General features: G+C 35.6%; 1 protein-coding gene across 8 annotated transcripts in view; it reads right to left on the bottom strand.

The window, feature by feature from the left end:
* Positions 1-17,137, bottom strand: part of LOC110440424 (solute carrier family 26 member 10-like) — a 49,111-nt gene that overhangs the window by 18,297 nt on the left and 13,677 nt on the right. For 2 of the 8 annotated variants that reach the window (XM_021483501.1, XM_021483500.1), the window contains exons 1-7: positions 13,610-13,956; positions 6,921-7,309; positions 5,302-5,412; positions 1,790-2,037; positions 1,214-1,378; positions 671-826; positions 57-139 (exon numbers count right to left, since the gene is read on the bottom strand). In XM_021483501.1, coding sequence (XP_021339176.1) covers positions 57-139; positions 671-826; positions 1,214-1,378; positions 1,790-2,037; positions 5,302-5,412; positions 6,921-7,272 — 1,115 coding nt within the window. In that variant the 5' untranslated portion in view covers positions 7,273-7,309; positions 13,610-13,956. Of the gene's footprint in view, positions 1-56; positions 140-670; positions 827-1,213; positions 1,379-1,789; positions 2,038-5,301; positions 5,413-6,920; positions 7,310-8,322; positions 8,474-8,986; positions 9,070-12,639; positions 12,749-13,605; positions 13,957-17,137 lie in introns of those variants that run through there. The other 6 variants (XM_021483496.1, XM_021483494.1, XM_021483495.1 and 3 more) reach the window with 6 other exon arrangements.

The following is a 17,137-nucleotide window of genomic DNA, read 5'->3' as shown; positions in this document are numbered from 1 at the left end:
TGGAAGCCTCACAGAATATAGGACTATATGACAAGCAGTTATAAGACAATACATACCCTGCAGGAATCTCACCGACGACTTTCATGTCGTAATTAACCTTGAATTTGGCGAAATGTGAAACAACTGTCCCAATGATAACCTATTGAATAAAAATTCATAAAATAAACAATGTTCTCACCTCGTGCACACGGAATTAGTATATTTGCCACCTTTCTGTTTATTTACTTTACCGACATATATGGTATAAAAACTCGCAATGCAAACGGCCGTGATTATTAAACAAAAACCACCCATATTTACACTGTAGAATTCCTCACATATAAAAACCACACCAAACAAACAAACAACAAAATCCTGATTTGTCATTGTTCATTATGTTATGATTTATTAAAGCTTAGTGTCCCTCAACGAAAGTTTTTAGTGAAGAGAGTGAAAATAAACCTTGATAACGGCAGATTGTGTTAGGAAGTGCATATCATGCCCCTGCTCCACTTCTTTCTGTAAACATATACTTACCGTAAATGTACTATAACCCCAACACCACCTCTTTCGGTACATCTGTACTTACCGCAAATATACTATAACCCCTACCCACCTCCTTATGTGACCTGTACTAACCGCAAATGTACTATAGCCCGTACACCACCTCTTTCTGTAAATCTGTACTTACCACAAATAACTCGATAGGTAGAGGAACCTTCAGTTTATCCTTAAACCTTTGGTTGATCTGGACTTTGACAAGATAAATAAACACAATGCAAACAGCTGACGTTACTACTGTAGCCAACTGCGCCTCGTGGATACTGCTGAATATGGCTTTATATGTCTGGAATATAGTATACATGAAAATGTATCATCACAAATATTTACTGGTATCTATTAACCTTCGCAACAAGGTTTACTAAATGGTTAATAGTATTATGGCTAATATAATAATCTAACCTTGTTAACAAAATGGACATTTATTGAGAGCCTTTCACAGACGCATAATACAGCATGACCAAAATATAAGAGTGTCGTAATTTGATTAAAGGGAAAGAACTCTCACTAAACATAAAATTTGCATCTTAAGGAGTTTCCACCTTTCGTAATACACATGTTTTAACGTGTTATAATCTCTTGAATTATAAAACAAATTAAGACATGGAACACTGTTTGTAATTAATTAAATTTCAAACAACACAAAGTTTGTACAGCTGTCATATTAACTTACATAAACGATCTGGAACAGATTTCCGAATCGTGGAATGTCCAGCCCAAAAATATACTTGACTTGACTGGTAAAGACGTGGACGGCTGCGCCTGTGGTAAACCCACTGACGAGTGGGTCGGACATGTAGGTAGTCACAAACCCCAGCCGACACGCCCCGAATATCACCTAGGAACAAATGTAACGAGAAATGGTTTGGACGACAAATGACTCAATGTTTCCTTTATCCACAGGTGTTAAATAAAAGACAGCGATAATAAATTCAAGTAAAAATAATTTTAAAAAACCCCACTAATGATCACGCATTAATTAAACCGATTTATGTTAGTTTCCAGTCGTCTAACCATCAATATTGAACGCTTTCTGAAAATTCTAACTTTTTTTAACCATATAATTTGTATATTAATTTTATTAAATTTTCTACTTTTTGGGGTTGCGCTATGATGTTACCTCCAGAAACAATTTCATCTTTTTAATCTCTGCAAGAAGACAGACGGGCGTCTCACGTGTCTTACCAGTGTGACCATCACCAGGAGATATGACCATGATCTTGGGACAGGACTATAACACGTGACTTACCTGTATGATCCCAACTAAGAGACAGAAGGAAGACACTATGGCAATCTTCTGCATGTCTATATCGTGTTTAGATAACAGGTTGACAGGGGGCGCTCCGGGCGTCGTAGTCGACATGTTCACACTAGAATTGCCAAAGAACATCTCAGTTCCATTCCCTGACCATCCTCGTCCTGCTACCTCCTCTGTGTACTGAGGTCCTAGTCTGGCCAGGACTGACCCCGTCATCAAACTGACCACGGCAACCGTTCCTACAATGATAAAGACATATTGTATTTGTTAAAACTACTCCAAAATAGTTGTACATATTGAGTGTAATTGACTCACTACAATGTTTGTCAGTGGATTCAAAAAATGAGACAAACATAACTATTAAATTTCAGAAAAAAGCGATACCATTTATTCGCTTCATGTGTACAATTAATAGAATACCATTCATGTAATAAAACCTGTAATATCGAAACTGTACTGAACTTTATTGTTTTGAACCAAATAATGTTATAGAAACCGACGTTTTTTAAAATTGCAAAAAAAACTAGAGAAATAAAGAGTTTTCGTTTTATCTTCTTACACTTATTTTTGGTGCGCGAAATGCCAATGACGAAATACTGTGATTGAACTGAACAAATGGGTAATGGGTATAGATAAGGACAGTTAATGGGTAATTGGTATAGATAAGGACAGTTAATGGGTAACGGGTATAGATAAGGACAGTTAATGGGTTATGGGAATAGATAAGGACAGTTAATGGGTAATGAGTATAGACAAGGACAGTTAATGGGTAATGGGTATAGATAAAGACAGTTAATGGGTAATGGGTATAGATGAGGTCAGTAAATGGGTAATGGGTATAGATAAGAACAGTACATGGGCAATGGGTATAGATAAGGACAGTTAATGGGGAATGGGTATAGATAAGGACAGTAAATGGGTAATGGTTTAGATAAGGACAGTAAATGGGTAATGGGCATAGGTAAGGACAGTAAATGGGTAATGGGTATAGATAAGGAAAGAAAATGGGTAATGGGTATAGATAAGGACAGAAAATGGGTAATGGGTATAGATAAGGACAGAAAATGGGTAATGGGTATAGATAAGGACAGAAAATGGGTAATGGGTAAAGATAAGGACAGTTAATGGGTAATGGGAATAGATAGGGACAGTTAATGGGTAATGAGTATAGATAAAGACAGTTAATGGGTAATGGGTATAGATGAGGTCAGTAAATGGGTAATGGGTATAGATAAGAACAGTAAATGGGTAATGGGTATAGATAAGGATAGTTAATGGGTAATGGGTATAGATAAGGCCAGTTAATGGGTAATGGGTATAGATAATGACAGTTAATGGGTAATGAGTATAGATAAGGACAGTTAATGGGTAATGGGTTTAGATAAGGACAGTTAATGGGTAATGGTATAGATAAGGACAGTTAATGGGTACTTGGTATATATATGGACAGTAAATGGGTAATGGGTATAGATGAGGACAGTAAATGGGTAATGGGTATAGATGAGGACAGTAAATGGGTAATGGGTATAGTTAAGGACAGTAAATGGGTAATGGGTATATATAAGGACAGTAAATGGGTAATGGGTATATATAAGGACAGTAAATGGGTAATGGGTTAGATAAGGACAGTAAATGGGTACTGGGTATAGATAAGGACAGTAAATGGGAAATGGGTATAGATAAGGACAGTAAATGGGTAAGGGGTATAGATAAGGACAGTTAATGGGTACTGGGTATATTTAAGGACAGTAAATGGGAAATGGGTATAGATAAGGACAGTAAATGGGGAATGGGTATAGATAAGGACAGTAAATTGGTATTGGGTATAGATAAGGACAGTTAATGGGAAATGGGTATAGATAAGGACAGTAAATGGGGAATGGGTATAGATAAGGACAGTAAATGGGGAATGGGTATAGATAAGGACAGTTAATGGGGAATGGGTATAGATAAGGACAGTAAATTGGTATTGGGTATAGATAAGGACAGTTAATGGGGACTGGGTATAGATATGGACAGTAAATGGGTAATGGGTATAGATGAGGACAGTAAATGGGTAATGGGTATAGATGAGGACAGTAAATGGGTAATGGGTATAGATAAGGACAGAAAATGGGTAATGGGTAAAGATAAGGACAGTTAATGGGTAATGGGGATAGATAAGGACAGTAAATGGGTAATGGGGATATATAAGGACAGTTAATGGGTAATGGGTAAAGATAAGGACAGTTAATGGGTAATGGGTAAAGATAAGGACAGTTAATGGGTAATGAGATTGAACTGAACAAATGGGTAATGGGTATAGATAAGGATAGTTAATGGGTAATGGGTATAGATAAGAACAGTACATGGGCAATGGGTATAGATAAGGACAGTTAATGGGTTATGGGAATAGATAAGGACAGTTAATGGGTAATGGTATAGATAAGGACAGTTAATGGGTAACGGGTATAGATAAGGACAGTTAATGGGTTATGGGAATAGATAAGGACAGTTAATGGGTAATGAGTATAGACAAGGACAGTTAATGGGTAATGGGTATATATAAGGACAGTAAATGGGAAATGGGTATAGATAAGGACAGTTAATGGGGACTGGGTATAGATATGGACAGTAAATGGGTAATGGGTATAGATGAGGACAGTAAATGGGTAATGGGTATAGATAAGAACAGTAAATGGGTAATGGGTATAGATAAGAACAGTACATGGGCAATGGGTATAGATAAGGACAGTTAATGGGTAACGGGTATAGATAAGGACAGTTAATGGGTAATTGGTATAGATAAGGACAGTTAATGGGTAGTGGGTATTGATAAGGACAGTTAATGGGCAATGGGTATAGATAAGGACAGTTAATGGGTTATGGGAATAGATAAGGACAGTTAATGGGAAATGGGTATAGATAAGGACAGTTAATGGGTACTGGGTATAGACATGGACAGTAAATGGGTAATGGGTATAGATAAGGATAGTTAATGGGTAATGGGTATAGATAAGGCCAGTTAATGGGTAATGGGTATAGATAAAGACAGTTAATGGGTAATGGGTATAGATAAGGCCAGTTAATGGGTAATGGGTATAGATAAAGACAGTTAATGGGTAATGGGTATAGATGAGGTCAGTAAATGGGTAATGGGTATAGGTAAGGACAGTTAATGGGTAATGGGTATGGGTATAGATAAGGACAGTTAATGGGTAATGGGTATAGATAAGTACAGTTAATGGGTAGTGGGTATTGATAAGGACAGTTAATGGGTAATGGGTATAGATAAGGACAGTTAATGGGTAATGGGTATAGATAAGGACAGTTAATGGGTAATGGGTATAGATAAGGGTTAGTTTTGGTAAAGGTTCATGGCAGATCGTACAGGAGTTATACATTTTTGTTTCTCTCACTCTTGAATACACCTCTGATCGATATACATCACATTTTATGAAGAATCACATGTTGCATCAGATCAATTTAACGATATTAGTAGGCATGTCAAGTGCTCATCTTACCCATTGATATATGTCTTGATGTCCCGAAGAAGAAATAGACCATGACAGGGAAGAAAGACATGTAAAGGCCTACTACAGGGGGGAGGTCAGCCAACATCGAGTACGCCATACCTAAAATGACGATATCAAATTTCAAAATATATACGACATGATCCAATATAAAATTATCAAATGGTTTCAATCATCATTGGAAGTAATTTTCATTTAAATCTTGGCAAATATATGTTGTAAGAAATCATGATGGGAGAAATTCACTTCAAAATGTCACTTTTTGCCTTTTGATATCATGAAACATAATGAATTTAATAAGCATCACAACTCTTCGAAAACTTTGACCAATACATTTTTTTTATTAAACTGTCTTGACAGTCCCCTATGAGCCTCGATAGTCCCCTTAACATCAACACACAAGACATAGAGCCTCGATAGTCCCCTTAACATCATCATTTAAGACAAAGAGCCTCGCTAGTTCACTTAACATCAGCGTCCAATACATAGAGCATCAATAGTCCCCTTAACATCAACACCCAAGGCAAAGAGCCTCGGTAGTCCCCTTAACATCATCCAAGACAAAGACCTGCTCGAGGGTACCACAATCACCAGCGTTCGAGCAACTGAACCTGGACAATCACTAGCAACCCAGATACGAGTGTCTCGGATTGTGGGGGTAATTCTTCAATGTTTCCATTATACTGTGAAACCTTATAGTAGTATTCCTCCTCACTATACTAAACATAGCCACTATAATGTTACCCTTACAATACTATAAAATATTACCATAATATACCGTAATATAACCGTTATCGTACTTTGCATCCCTGCTTAGCTATATACTTCACTATTAATCTGAACAGGATTGCGAACGAGTCAAATAACGTGTATTAAAGCGATATTAGCCATCAGTGTCACCCTTCTTATTTGTTACTCTTTTTCTGATAGATTAATTTACCCGGGACTATATTTCTAAAGACCCTGCTCTACCGGGGTCTATCAAAGCACGTGCGAGGGGAAATAACTCAAACTAGAATCTCTCTCCATAACAACAAAGATGGCGTCCAACACACACAAGAGTTCGAGGTTTGCATTCACAGGATGAAATAGCCTACAAGCAATCTAAAACGACAGCAAATTCAACGAAACAGGCATTGGTGAGGCCGCTAGGGTGCTTATTACATTTGTACAAAGATGGTTGCGCATTGTCCGAAATATTGCCCACCGGGGAAATTTTGATAGCAGTCAAGTACAACTCAAACTCACAAAGTGACTTATAATTTTTTAGAAAAAAAAGTAATAAAAGATTGTCAGGGTGAAAAATTCGTTATCTAGGGGTTAAGAGGGGTCTACTTGCTCATAGACCCCTTTGGTCTTTATAGACCAGACGGGGTATATGAGCCCGTAGACTCCTCCTACCCCAGATATAACTAATAGTGCTTGCAATCCTGTACAAATTGTATATTTCTTCTTCATAGTTGAGAGAGATTTTGAATTACAAGCATATGCTTTAGCCAGTATCGGCCAGCTGCTTCCAACGATATCATTATGATTTCACAATAGTTATGACGTCACGATTATAACTCCAGAGCTTTGGTATGATATCCTATATTTCTATCAACCCTTACTTTGTGGAAGCTGCATGATTCCGACGGTAAAACCAGCGATAATATCACTTGGGAGATCTAATTTCCAGTTATATTTCTGGTACATCTTGATGAAAGGTAAGAGTTTATGACAGAACTTTTTCCGCCTCTCACTTGTGCATGCGCACATGCTGGAGACCTGCTCCTTGCACTGTTTTGCGATGGAAGTAGGTTCATTTTCGGGCTGTTTGAAGTCTTTATAGAACGAGGAAGTTCTATACAGCCTCTGTTTAATGTTCACATACGGGTCCTTTTCAGGGTCTACCATAATAGGATGACTGGTACAGTCCACGTCCATTACCACGTGATACGTTGGAACTGACATGTTGTCCATTGTAGGTCTCAGATGATTGTGACAAGAATGTAAGAAACTGAAAAAGATGAAATAAGAACTTTGAGACTATGTGTTTTGTTATATATAATATGTCTTAATCTTAAAAGTTAATTAGCGATACTTCTTTTCCTCCATCGGGATTTACACATTACAAAAAGACTACGATGCACATGGTCATTCTCAAGAATATGAGATGTGATTTATATAAACGTCATCTGTATTGATTAGTTGTGACATGACAGAAAATTTATCAAGTATAACATTAATTTGTTTTTCTGTACTTGATCTGTTTACAAATCGAAACACGTGTGCATGTCATGAAAATTCATATTAGTGCCATACAGATATTTCGTTTTATATATAAAGATACATATATTAAAATTTCTCCATATTATCATAATGGTATGCTTTCCATTGCATTCTAATCACCTGCATTTGAAATTTGAAATCACAAACACACACTTATATAAACCATATGCTAACAGAGCAGGAAAATTGAATTCATCTAAATAACATGTGACAGTGATTTCTCTGGCAGTGTAGACATACACGTCTGTTACACCAAATAGTTGTAATGTTATTTATCGTGAAAAACCGTTGTACAATTGATAACAAGTGTGGTTATAGACAAAAGAAATAACATCAAACTGCTAAAATTAGTTTTCTAAACATTGTTCAGACTTTCAGCGACTTTCATATTTATTACTTAACATTGTCTTCGGATGAGTTATTTTGACTTTTAATCATTTCAAATTCAAATTCTTTTATTACATTGAGCTTTACAGTACACACATGCAAATATTACAAAATAAACACATGATATACGTTTACTTATCAAATAAGAACGGTCTTCTCTGTCAACAGTTACAGTTTTACCTAAAGAAAAAAATTGCTTTAAAGTTAGAAAAACATTATCTCCAGTTCAATCATGCTAGTTGGCTAATGCTTAGAATTTAATGATGTATTTTAGCATTTTATAAAGCATACTTCATTTACCTACCTTCATTTAACTATTCGTGTTGTTAATGCAGACATAACAATCAGTCTTACCACAAAACATTTCAGGGATTCTATCTCATATGTTATCATCCAACGCAAATCCAAGGAGAATCGAATCCTGCCTTGTGGCTATGTTCAAATGAATAATACAGCACTCTTTGACGTACGCTGTGTCAGTCAGATTACCAGTAACTGGCCGGAGACAAAATGAGTGTCTATCTTTGGGCCCCACTATTGAATGGTTTGTTTAAACGCTTCACCTGGACATGTATCATAGCGACAGATACATGGCCAAATGTCAGTGGGTTGATACCTTATACCTTTACCCAGCGCCTCAGTGTGAAAAGTTGCGTACTTTAAAACATTTTGTAGAAGAGCAAGCGCTTTATAGGATGTGACGAATTAACGTCTATGTGATAGAAGAAAGGTGTGATCGCAAAGATGGATAAACATCCACCAGTATCCGTAAATGCATTCATCTAACGAAGACTGTAGTTTAAACTACATCACATGTGCATAATTATGTTATTTCGAGTAAGTGCGTAGTTTTCTAATATCAAATTGCCATCAACACTGTTTCTTTCTGCACTATACTGTTAAACATACGCAAGCACAAACACTTTTTATAGATTATAACTAATTTCAAGAAAGGCTTTTCTCCATTTTCCTGCCACATAAAACGTTTCAACCTGTATCATATCATGAGCATACCTACCGTTTCGGCTTCCCATTTTGAACACTGTTTGCTTCTCTCGTACGGTATATGTGTATGATCTTCTGACTACACGTCAGCGTACGCGTATGTGTGATTGTTTGCGTGAAAAATACTATGAAAGTGATACTGTAAGATGCATATGATAGTTAAATATATGTAGGATAGACACAGAGATAAAACCTCTTTTATCATTCGAGTCGCCCATGTGGCAACCGAATCCATGTTAATTTGATGCTTATTAAGTGAGATTTAAGTGAGATGTAACATGAACATGTTGATATTTTGAGCCAAAATAACACACCAACTTGTGATGCAAATCTTTATATTTTCGGATTGTATCATTTTGGTAAGTATACTGTACTGTCTGTCCATGTGTAAATTGTTCAGAATACCAGGAAAGTTTCTGTTTGCACCACCAGATGCCGTGAAATGTAAAGCAAGAGGCCCAAAGGGCCTGTACTGAGTATCTGTTCATACTTAAAGCAATTGACAGAGGGTGATAATATAACTCTATTGAAACTATAAAACTGATCGGCTGATTCTCATAAACTGGTTTAAATTAACACAGTGCTCCCATTGAATACAACATATACATAGCTGCTTAAGTTAAACATACCGTGTTGCTGAGGCAATGTTTATTATCACTTAAGGTCACAAATGAGAACTAACCATTATAATTACAAAGGAGAATGCAATCTTGCCTCGTGGCTTCTTAGTTACCATATTAACAAAACAAAAAATATATAAATCAACATCCGTTTACATTGACGTAAGTAATGTCAGTCATGTTACCGTGAACTGACTAGAGACAAAATGAGTGTCTATCCTCTGGCCCCCCGTTTGAATGGTTCGTTTTAACGCTTCACCTGGATATGTATTATAGCGACAGATACATGGCCTAATGTCAGTGGGCTGATACCTAATACCTTGTCCCAGCGCTTCAGTGGGAAACGTTGCGTACTTTAAATCATTTTGTAGGGAGATCCTGCTCTGTATGATGTGAAAATACATCTTAAGTTTTAGATAAGATGGGAATAACATTGACCAGCGTTTTAAAAATATATCATTTCAAAATTATCATTAAATAATAAGTAAAAGTATTTTGACTTGTTTGTGACTTTTCTCATCCGGAATTGTATCACATATTGCTTTTTTTTTATTTCCTAATCATCATAGCGAAATGTTCCATTTTGTAAGTATTTTATACAGTAAAATACATGTATAAATGTTAGTCATCCTGATAATCCCCAATCTTTGTAGTTCATTTAATAGAATACGATGACATACCTTCAACATGATACTTAAATCACAGGTTCATGGCAATGTCAAAAGGCCTTTTTAAAACACGAATTTGCCATCACCACATATAAATATATGAATCTGATCTTTTCGTCATCTTATTCCAATAGCTGTTATCAAAATTAAACACCTAACACAATTCCTTCCCGAGTTATTATCAATTCGGTACAAGTATTCAGAAATCAAGGTTGTCCCTAATTCTGTATAGTGGTCAGTGTGTAGTTTGTTACTACAAACATGCAACCTGCACCTCATTTCAATCATATTCCTTAATAATTTCAACTGAACTATGCTCTACAAGCACACAAAATAAAAAAGACCAGGTATATTTATAAATAGTGCCGTAGTAGGGACCTTATCTTGTATTGTTCATTACAAGTATGCTATTGTTTGTCTGTGTCTAAGCGTCCTATGGCCGACCTACGTTTATTGTTATAAGATTGTATATGACTAATGTAAAACACGGTAGGCTTCTAACTATAACTACGTATCATGCTTTGTGTCAATAATTGCTTGAAGCTAACTATACAATAATTGCAGAACTTGCTCATATTCTTCATATTGATCAACATATTCCCCAAGGGCAGTTACTGTCAGTTCTTCCTTTTGAACCTTTAACAGTGCATGTTTATCATAGCCATTCAAATCTTGGACAATTGGATTAGTCAAGAATATTGATGCAGACATGCCTTATTTCACTTTCGAAAGATTGTAGATACTTTCAAACAAACGGTCTTTCTCTTGTTCGACGTAAAACCTTTACAAGTGCAACACCTAATGACAGAAGTTTTGCTATCATTTCTCAATACTGTTTGTTTCCCTTATGTAATATAAGGTTTTGATTCTGCTTTATCGTTGGTGTAAATGTTAGAGTGAAAAGCATTGGTACGGTAGGATGTTACGTGTAGTTAACACGTACGATACAGGAATGGACATCATTATACCTTTAAACATACTTTTTAATGGCCGAGCTCTCTGCATGGTACCAGAAATCATGATTTTGTATATTTGCTGCTAATCAAGTGCCGTTATAGGATTAGATTGTCACATTGGAGATATATTTCCTGCTCCTGGTCAGTTTCACAAAGTGTTGATATATATATGTCATGATACAATGTACCTTAAATAATTTATATTTTGTTTCATGAAACCAGAGCTAAATACGTATACATACGTGTAGTGATATATGTAGATTACACACCATGCTGGCTAGTCAAATTAACATCTTAACAAAATTCATTAATACAACAACATAAAATATAGGGCAACAGCACTGATCACCATTAAATATAGGGTAACAGCACTGATCACCATTAAATATAGGATAACAATACTGATCACCATTAAAACTATTTACCCGACATTTACCACCTTTGGATATAGGCCAAAAATATTATTTATTAATTTATTTACCTAGCTCGTAGCTAAGCTGAGAAAACTTTGAACAACCACAGGAAGATCGATATCTGTAACATCTGTGTAACGGCACGTCATAGGCAACTCGATCGCCCGCACTAGTACACATCGCACACACTATTTAATATAACATGGATATTACGTAAAGAGATGCACTTTATAACGCGTGGCTCATGTTTAATAATTTTACAGTATGTAATACAATTATTCACCTTAGAAAAAGACGTTGATTCAAACCCCTGATAAACTAGAATTGAATATCTTTTTAAGCAATAGTGCATGACTATTTCTTTGCAAGTGTCATTGTTTGTGGCTTCTGAAGGGAATACTTGTGAAGTAGTTAAGAACAATATGGAAATACATTAATCATAGCGTTAACAAATGGGATGGAAAATAAAAGTGGATACGAACAAAACAACCATAAGAATTGTGGAGACATCGGAACGAAGCGAAATACACAATGAACACCACGAGGCGAAATCCTGAAATGCATTTTTTTACCTGATGGTCATAATTCCAAGAAAGTATTACGTCACCAAGAATTTAAGACAGATTGGATATAATAAATAACTTAAGTCGTTATAACGTCAGTGAGTTTTCAGTTATATGAACATGAACCTATAACCTGTATTGGCCACCAGGAAACATTTACCTAGAAAATCCTTATCAAATGTCCAGGAGTTATGAATCATCCGGGACATAAAACTTACATCAACGGTCTATAAAGAGTGGTAACGGTTTGAACAGCAAAGTTGTTGCTAATGACGTAACCACGTGGTGTTGAAATGAAGCTAAAACAAGTCGAGTAACTCGTATCTAGTTACAAAATAATTCGGAAAATTAACGAAAGGAAATAAGATTTCGAAATATTCTGGTAAAAAAATAATCAAGATACGTCATAACGTAATATGTGAAATGCATAAAGGAAGAATACATACCTAGGATCAAACCTGTCTTTATCATATCCTTTGATCACCCAGTAGCTACGATTACGGTGTATCGGATGTCCAACAATACATAATGGCCGGTAATTTAAACTTAATAGTTTCGGTGTTACGTTGTCTTATATGCTCGCACTATTACAGCATTGCTCCATTAAACAATATATTACTAAACCACAGAATTGGACAGAACTGTTAAATACACAAGCGTTGATCATAGGCAATAGGCGCATAGAAATAAAATGTATAGTTAGCATAGAGAAATTAAGCTCTGTAGTATCTTTTTCAAGAGTGAACAAATAGGTCGATGATTAAGCGTCCTCTAAAGTAGACCTAACGTGTCGGTTCTAATTGTTAAAGAAATTCAGTCAGTCAAGTAAGTTGTCATTGATATCAGTGACATGCCCATTTCTCACCTCGTGTAGAGACTGCTGTGCTGTATTTAATATGTGTGTGCCTAGGGCAAGCAGACAAATCATTCAGTGCATTAGATTCCATTAACCATAAAAGCCTGCAGGTCATATTGAAATTGAGTCCTGACTTTGTTGTCATTTTGTGTTGATTTCCAAATCGTCTATGAATTCTGATATTGCCTTTGTGTGATGATTTATCTATCGACTTTGAATTCTGATATTTTCTGTGTTGGGGCTGTGGTATATGCATTTTTGTCTCAAATCGGAACTACATTCCTAGGAGAGAAAATCTGATTTCGACGATGAATGTCGAGGTTGGACGCAAAATTATGTTTTATCAACTTCGTTTATCAAGCTGAAAATACTTGCTTCATTGGAAATGGAAACAAGATTCAGATGCTGAAAACTACAAGTTACCGTCTTTGATCTATTTGTACATCTGTATGCTTTAATGTATTAATAAACAGCTAACATGATAAAGAATCAAACGTCAAAATAAAAGCGAGCGCCATATGTAGCCACGTATTCCAATCAATACTAACAAACTAACCTACCTCTGGTCCGGAGTTAGTCCCACCGACTATCACTGCCCTATACTCCTGCCACGCGGTAATGTTTCATTATTAATCCACATGTAGTCTAAATAAAACATTTACACGTCGGAATAAAAAACCTCCATTGCCTGGTTCGATTACTACATGCTAGTATTTTCAGTGTCAGAAGTCATGTCGGAATTGTATTTAATACGGCTTGGCGAAAATAGCAAGCCTGCGTGTCAAAGTAGAAGATCGTATGAGCAGTCCGTTGTGCGCAGGATTAAGACCGATCTATTGTACATTTCCTATACACGGTGTAATATTGAATAGAGATATATCAACAAGGGTTTTCTCCATGTACATGTACGCCACCGATCACACGTGTATATTGTCTTGGTAGGGTATGTATTCTATATGATAACTTACAATGTTCAATCAACCGTAACTTAACCAGAAATCGATTAACTTATACACTAACCCATATGCAAATACTGTATGGAAGACCATTATGTACGTGTGTATTTAATTGACTGTGGGTATTATGCAACGTATGCAAATGTCATTATATGAATAGACGTAGATAAACAATAGTCTTGGCGGTTGTTTTATTACGATATAATCTGATAATTTAGTCGAATATGCAATATTTTAGACAGTATGAAATCGATAAAGTTTGTAATAGCTTAGTTATTGTAAGTGTTTAAAATACCTATGATACGTTTTGTATAATAATAAATAGCCTCGGCACACAAGGATAAAGAGGCTATTGTAATAAATAGCCTCGGCACACAAGGATAAAGAGGCTATTCTAATAAATAGCCTCGGCACACAAGAATAAAGAGGCTATTATAATAAATCGCCTCGGCACACAAGAATAAAGAGGCTATTATAATAAATAGCCTCCGCACACAAGGATAAAGAGGCTATTATAATAAATAGTCTCGGCACACAAGGATAAAGAGGCTATTATAATAAATAGCCTCGGCACACAAGAATAAAGAGGCTATTATAATAAATAGCCTCGGCACACAAGGTATAGAGGCTATTATAATTAACAAATACTGGCGAAACATCAAAGGAAACAATCAACATCACCCCCACTCTAAAAAAAACTATGAAAACGAATCTAGGTGTTCGAGGAGAGAAGCATTTTTTTTTTACACAAGGTACACCGGACATGATGTGTCCTTTCAAATCCAGGAAACTTTATATATCATCTACGATATCAGACAAAATGAACAAGTTCTCATTTATGATACTCTACGAAATTTCAAAGCTATAAAACGACCGAAGAAACTCAGGTTTTACAGCGTAGAATAAAGCCCGTCACGTAGACAACCCTGAGTAAATAGTTTACTGGCCAACAGGACTCTTTTAGAAAGTCCCGTAACTTTAATTAAGCATTGAACTGTTTTTGTATGGTATTTATGATATATTTGAATGACACAGCTTTGCAAGCAAACAACATAATGCGCGCTAGCAGTTGATAAACAGTTGAGTGTTTTCAAATTGATTCAGTTATTTACTACTCAAAACATTAAGGAATTGAATAAATTAGGAAAATTCCTGTTTTTAAGTTTAAAACGTCGTAATAGCACTGTATAATATTTTATCTCATTTTTCCTGTAAATGTTCATTTCAGTATACCATATTTGATAAGATATTTGTATTATGTGTATATTGTGTAAAAAAAAAGAAAATTGTGCCCGTTCATTACCTTTCCTATGTGATATAAATTATATGGTAAATTAATCATAATTAACAACGTCGAAACATCGACGAGTATTTTCTATATCGTAATATCACTGTCACTAACGTTAGGTGTAACATCGTATTTATTACACTAGGGCAGTGTATTTTATTGTTTTTTACTGTTCTACTAGAGAGTATTTATTCGTGATATATGTGCGATACAATGTATGTAACTATTTTAATCCAGTTATCATTACCTGTATTATTGAAAGTTATACTATTGTTATGATTTCACTGTATCGGAACCTTACGATGTTGGTGCATTTCAGTGTAAAATGCTGTCTCTTATTATATGTCATTTTGAAGTACTGCACGATTAATGACTATTATTGTATACATGTATCATTGTAAATTTGTAATATACAATGTACTGTACTATTTGTATGTCTACTCTCCGATGTGTGTTACACAAGGAACAAAACAATCTGAATCTGAATCTGAGCCATTCATTGCCAATGCGATGTCAGCAAGTCTCAAAGATAAAATAAAAGTAAACAAAACCCGCTCTTCTATGTGTAAATCCTGTTATAAGAAACCCGATTTTTCGTTAATGATGTCTGCGTTATAAAACCTGAATAATTTCGATACCAATATTGTCAACATTATTTGCAAAAGAAGGAAACGCTGTTGTTACGTGCCGCTGGTCCCGACTTGACACTAGAAATACCGTTCTCAATGAATGTCATATGCATGTTTTATTTTCTATTTAATGTATCAATAACGTCCCAATATCTTAATTATAATTAATAGTGAACAAACCAGCCCATCGTCTCCCGAAACATGTGAATGACATTCAACATTCCAACGTCTAAACTTTTATGATTTAGCATTTTTTATTTCGTAAAAGACGTTTATAGTTTGTTTGTATCTGTCATAATAAAAAAACGCTTATTAGCAAAAAGAGCACTTATTTGTCTAATACGAAACGATAATAGACTTCATCCACATAATGAATTGCCGGAAGTCTATGGAATCTGCCCCACGTAGTCTATGGGTCTCGACTGGTATGTATAACTATTGGTGTCATCTTAGAGAAAATAAATGTTTGTTTTAGTACCGATGTCTGTAAATGGTTGTTTTAGTACGGATGTCTGTAAATGGTTGTTTTAGTACCGATGTCTGTAAATGTTTGTTAAAATACGTATGTTTGTGAATGGTTATTTAAGTTCGTATGCATGTAAATATATGTTTTAGTACGGATTAAGTTTTGGTATGAATGCGTGTTAATGATTGTTTTAGAGTCCCTGTCCCGCTGGACCTAGATATAACAGTAGCCCAATTAGGCAGCGCAGTTCTGTTGACCAGGAGGCTTAAACGGTTAGAGCGAAAGCATAACAATCTGAGATGATTTACACCCAAACACTGTTGTTGATCATATTGTGTTCATTTCACCTTTATCATTTCTCATAATGTCCCGCAAGGTACGGTTGTTACAGACTTCCAACTGCTGGGCCCCTCGTTTCCACCGATGAGTTCTAGAAGGTCAAACAAGCTGTATGGTGAAGTGTAATTCAATCATTGTTGGCATACTGCATCAATTATTAAATTTTACAGATGCAATTACGTGTGTATGTTACATTCCTATGTGAGGTTGAATCGAATATTCAGTTGAATATGAAACTCTTCCTCTACACGTCTCCTGTAGTAATTATATGTCAAATGTCTCCAGTACAGAAAGTACGTCAGATAAGCTCGTAAATGTATACTCTGACACATTCATAATTTTCTGTCCAATCATTCTGTCATCGCGGACAGTTTATATCACCTTGCCACCCTCCACGACAACCCTTAATA

This window comes from Mizuhopecten yessoensis, unplaced genomic scaffold (genome assembly GCF_002113885.1).
Source record: "Mizuhopecten yessoensis strain PY_sf001 unplaced genomic scaffold, ASM211388v2 scaffold11181, whole genome shotgun sequence".
Taxonomy (NCBI): domain Eukaryota; kingdom Metazoa; phylum Mollusca; class Bivalvia; order Pectinida; family Pectinidae; genus Mizuhopecten; species Mizuhopecten yessoensis.
This window is presented reverse-complemented; position numbering and strand designations above follow the sequence as displayed.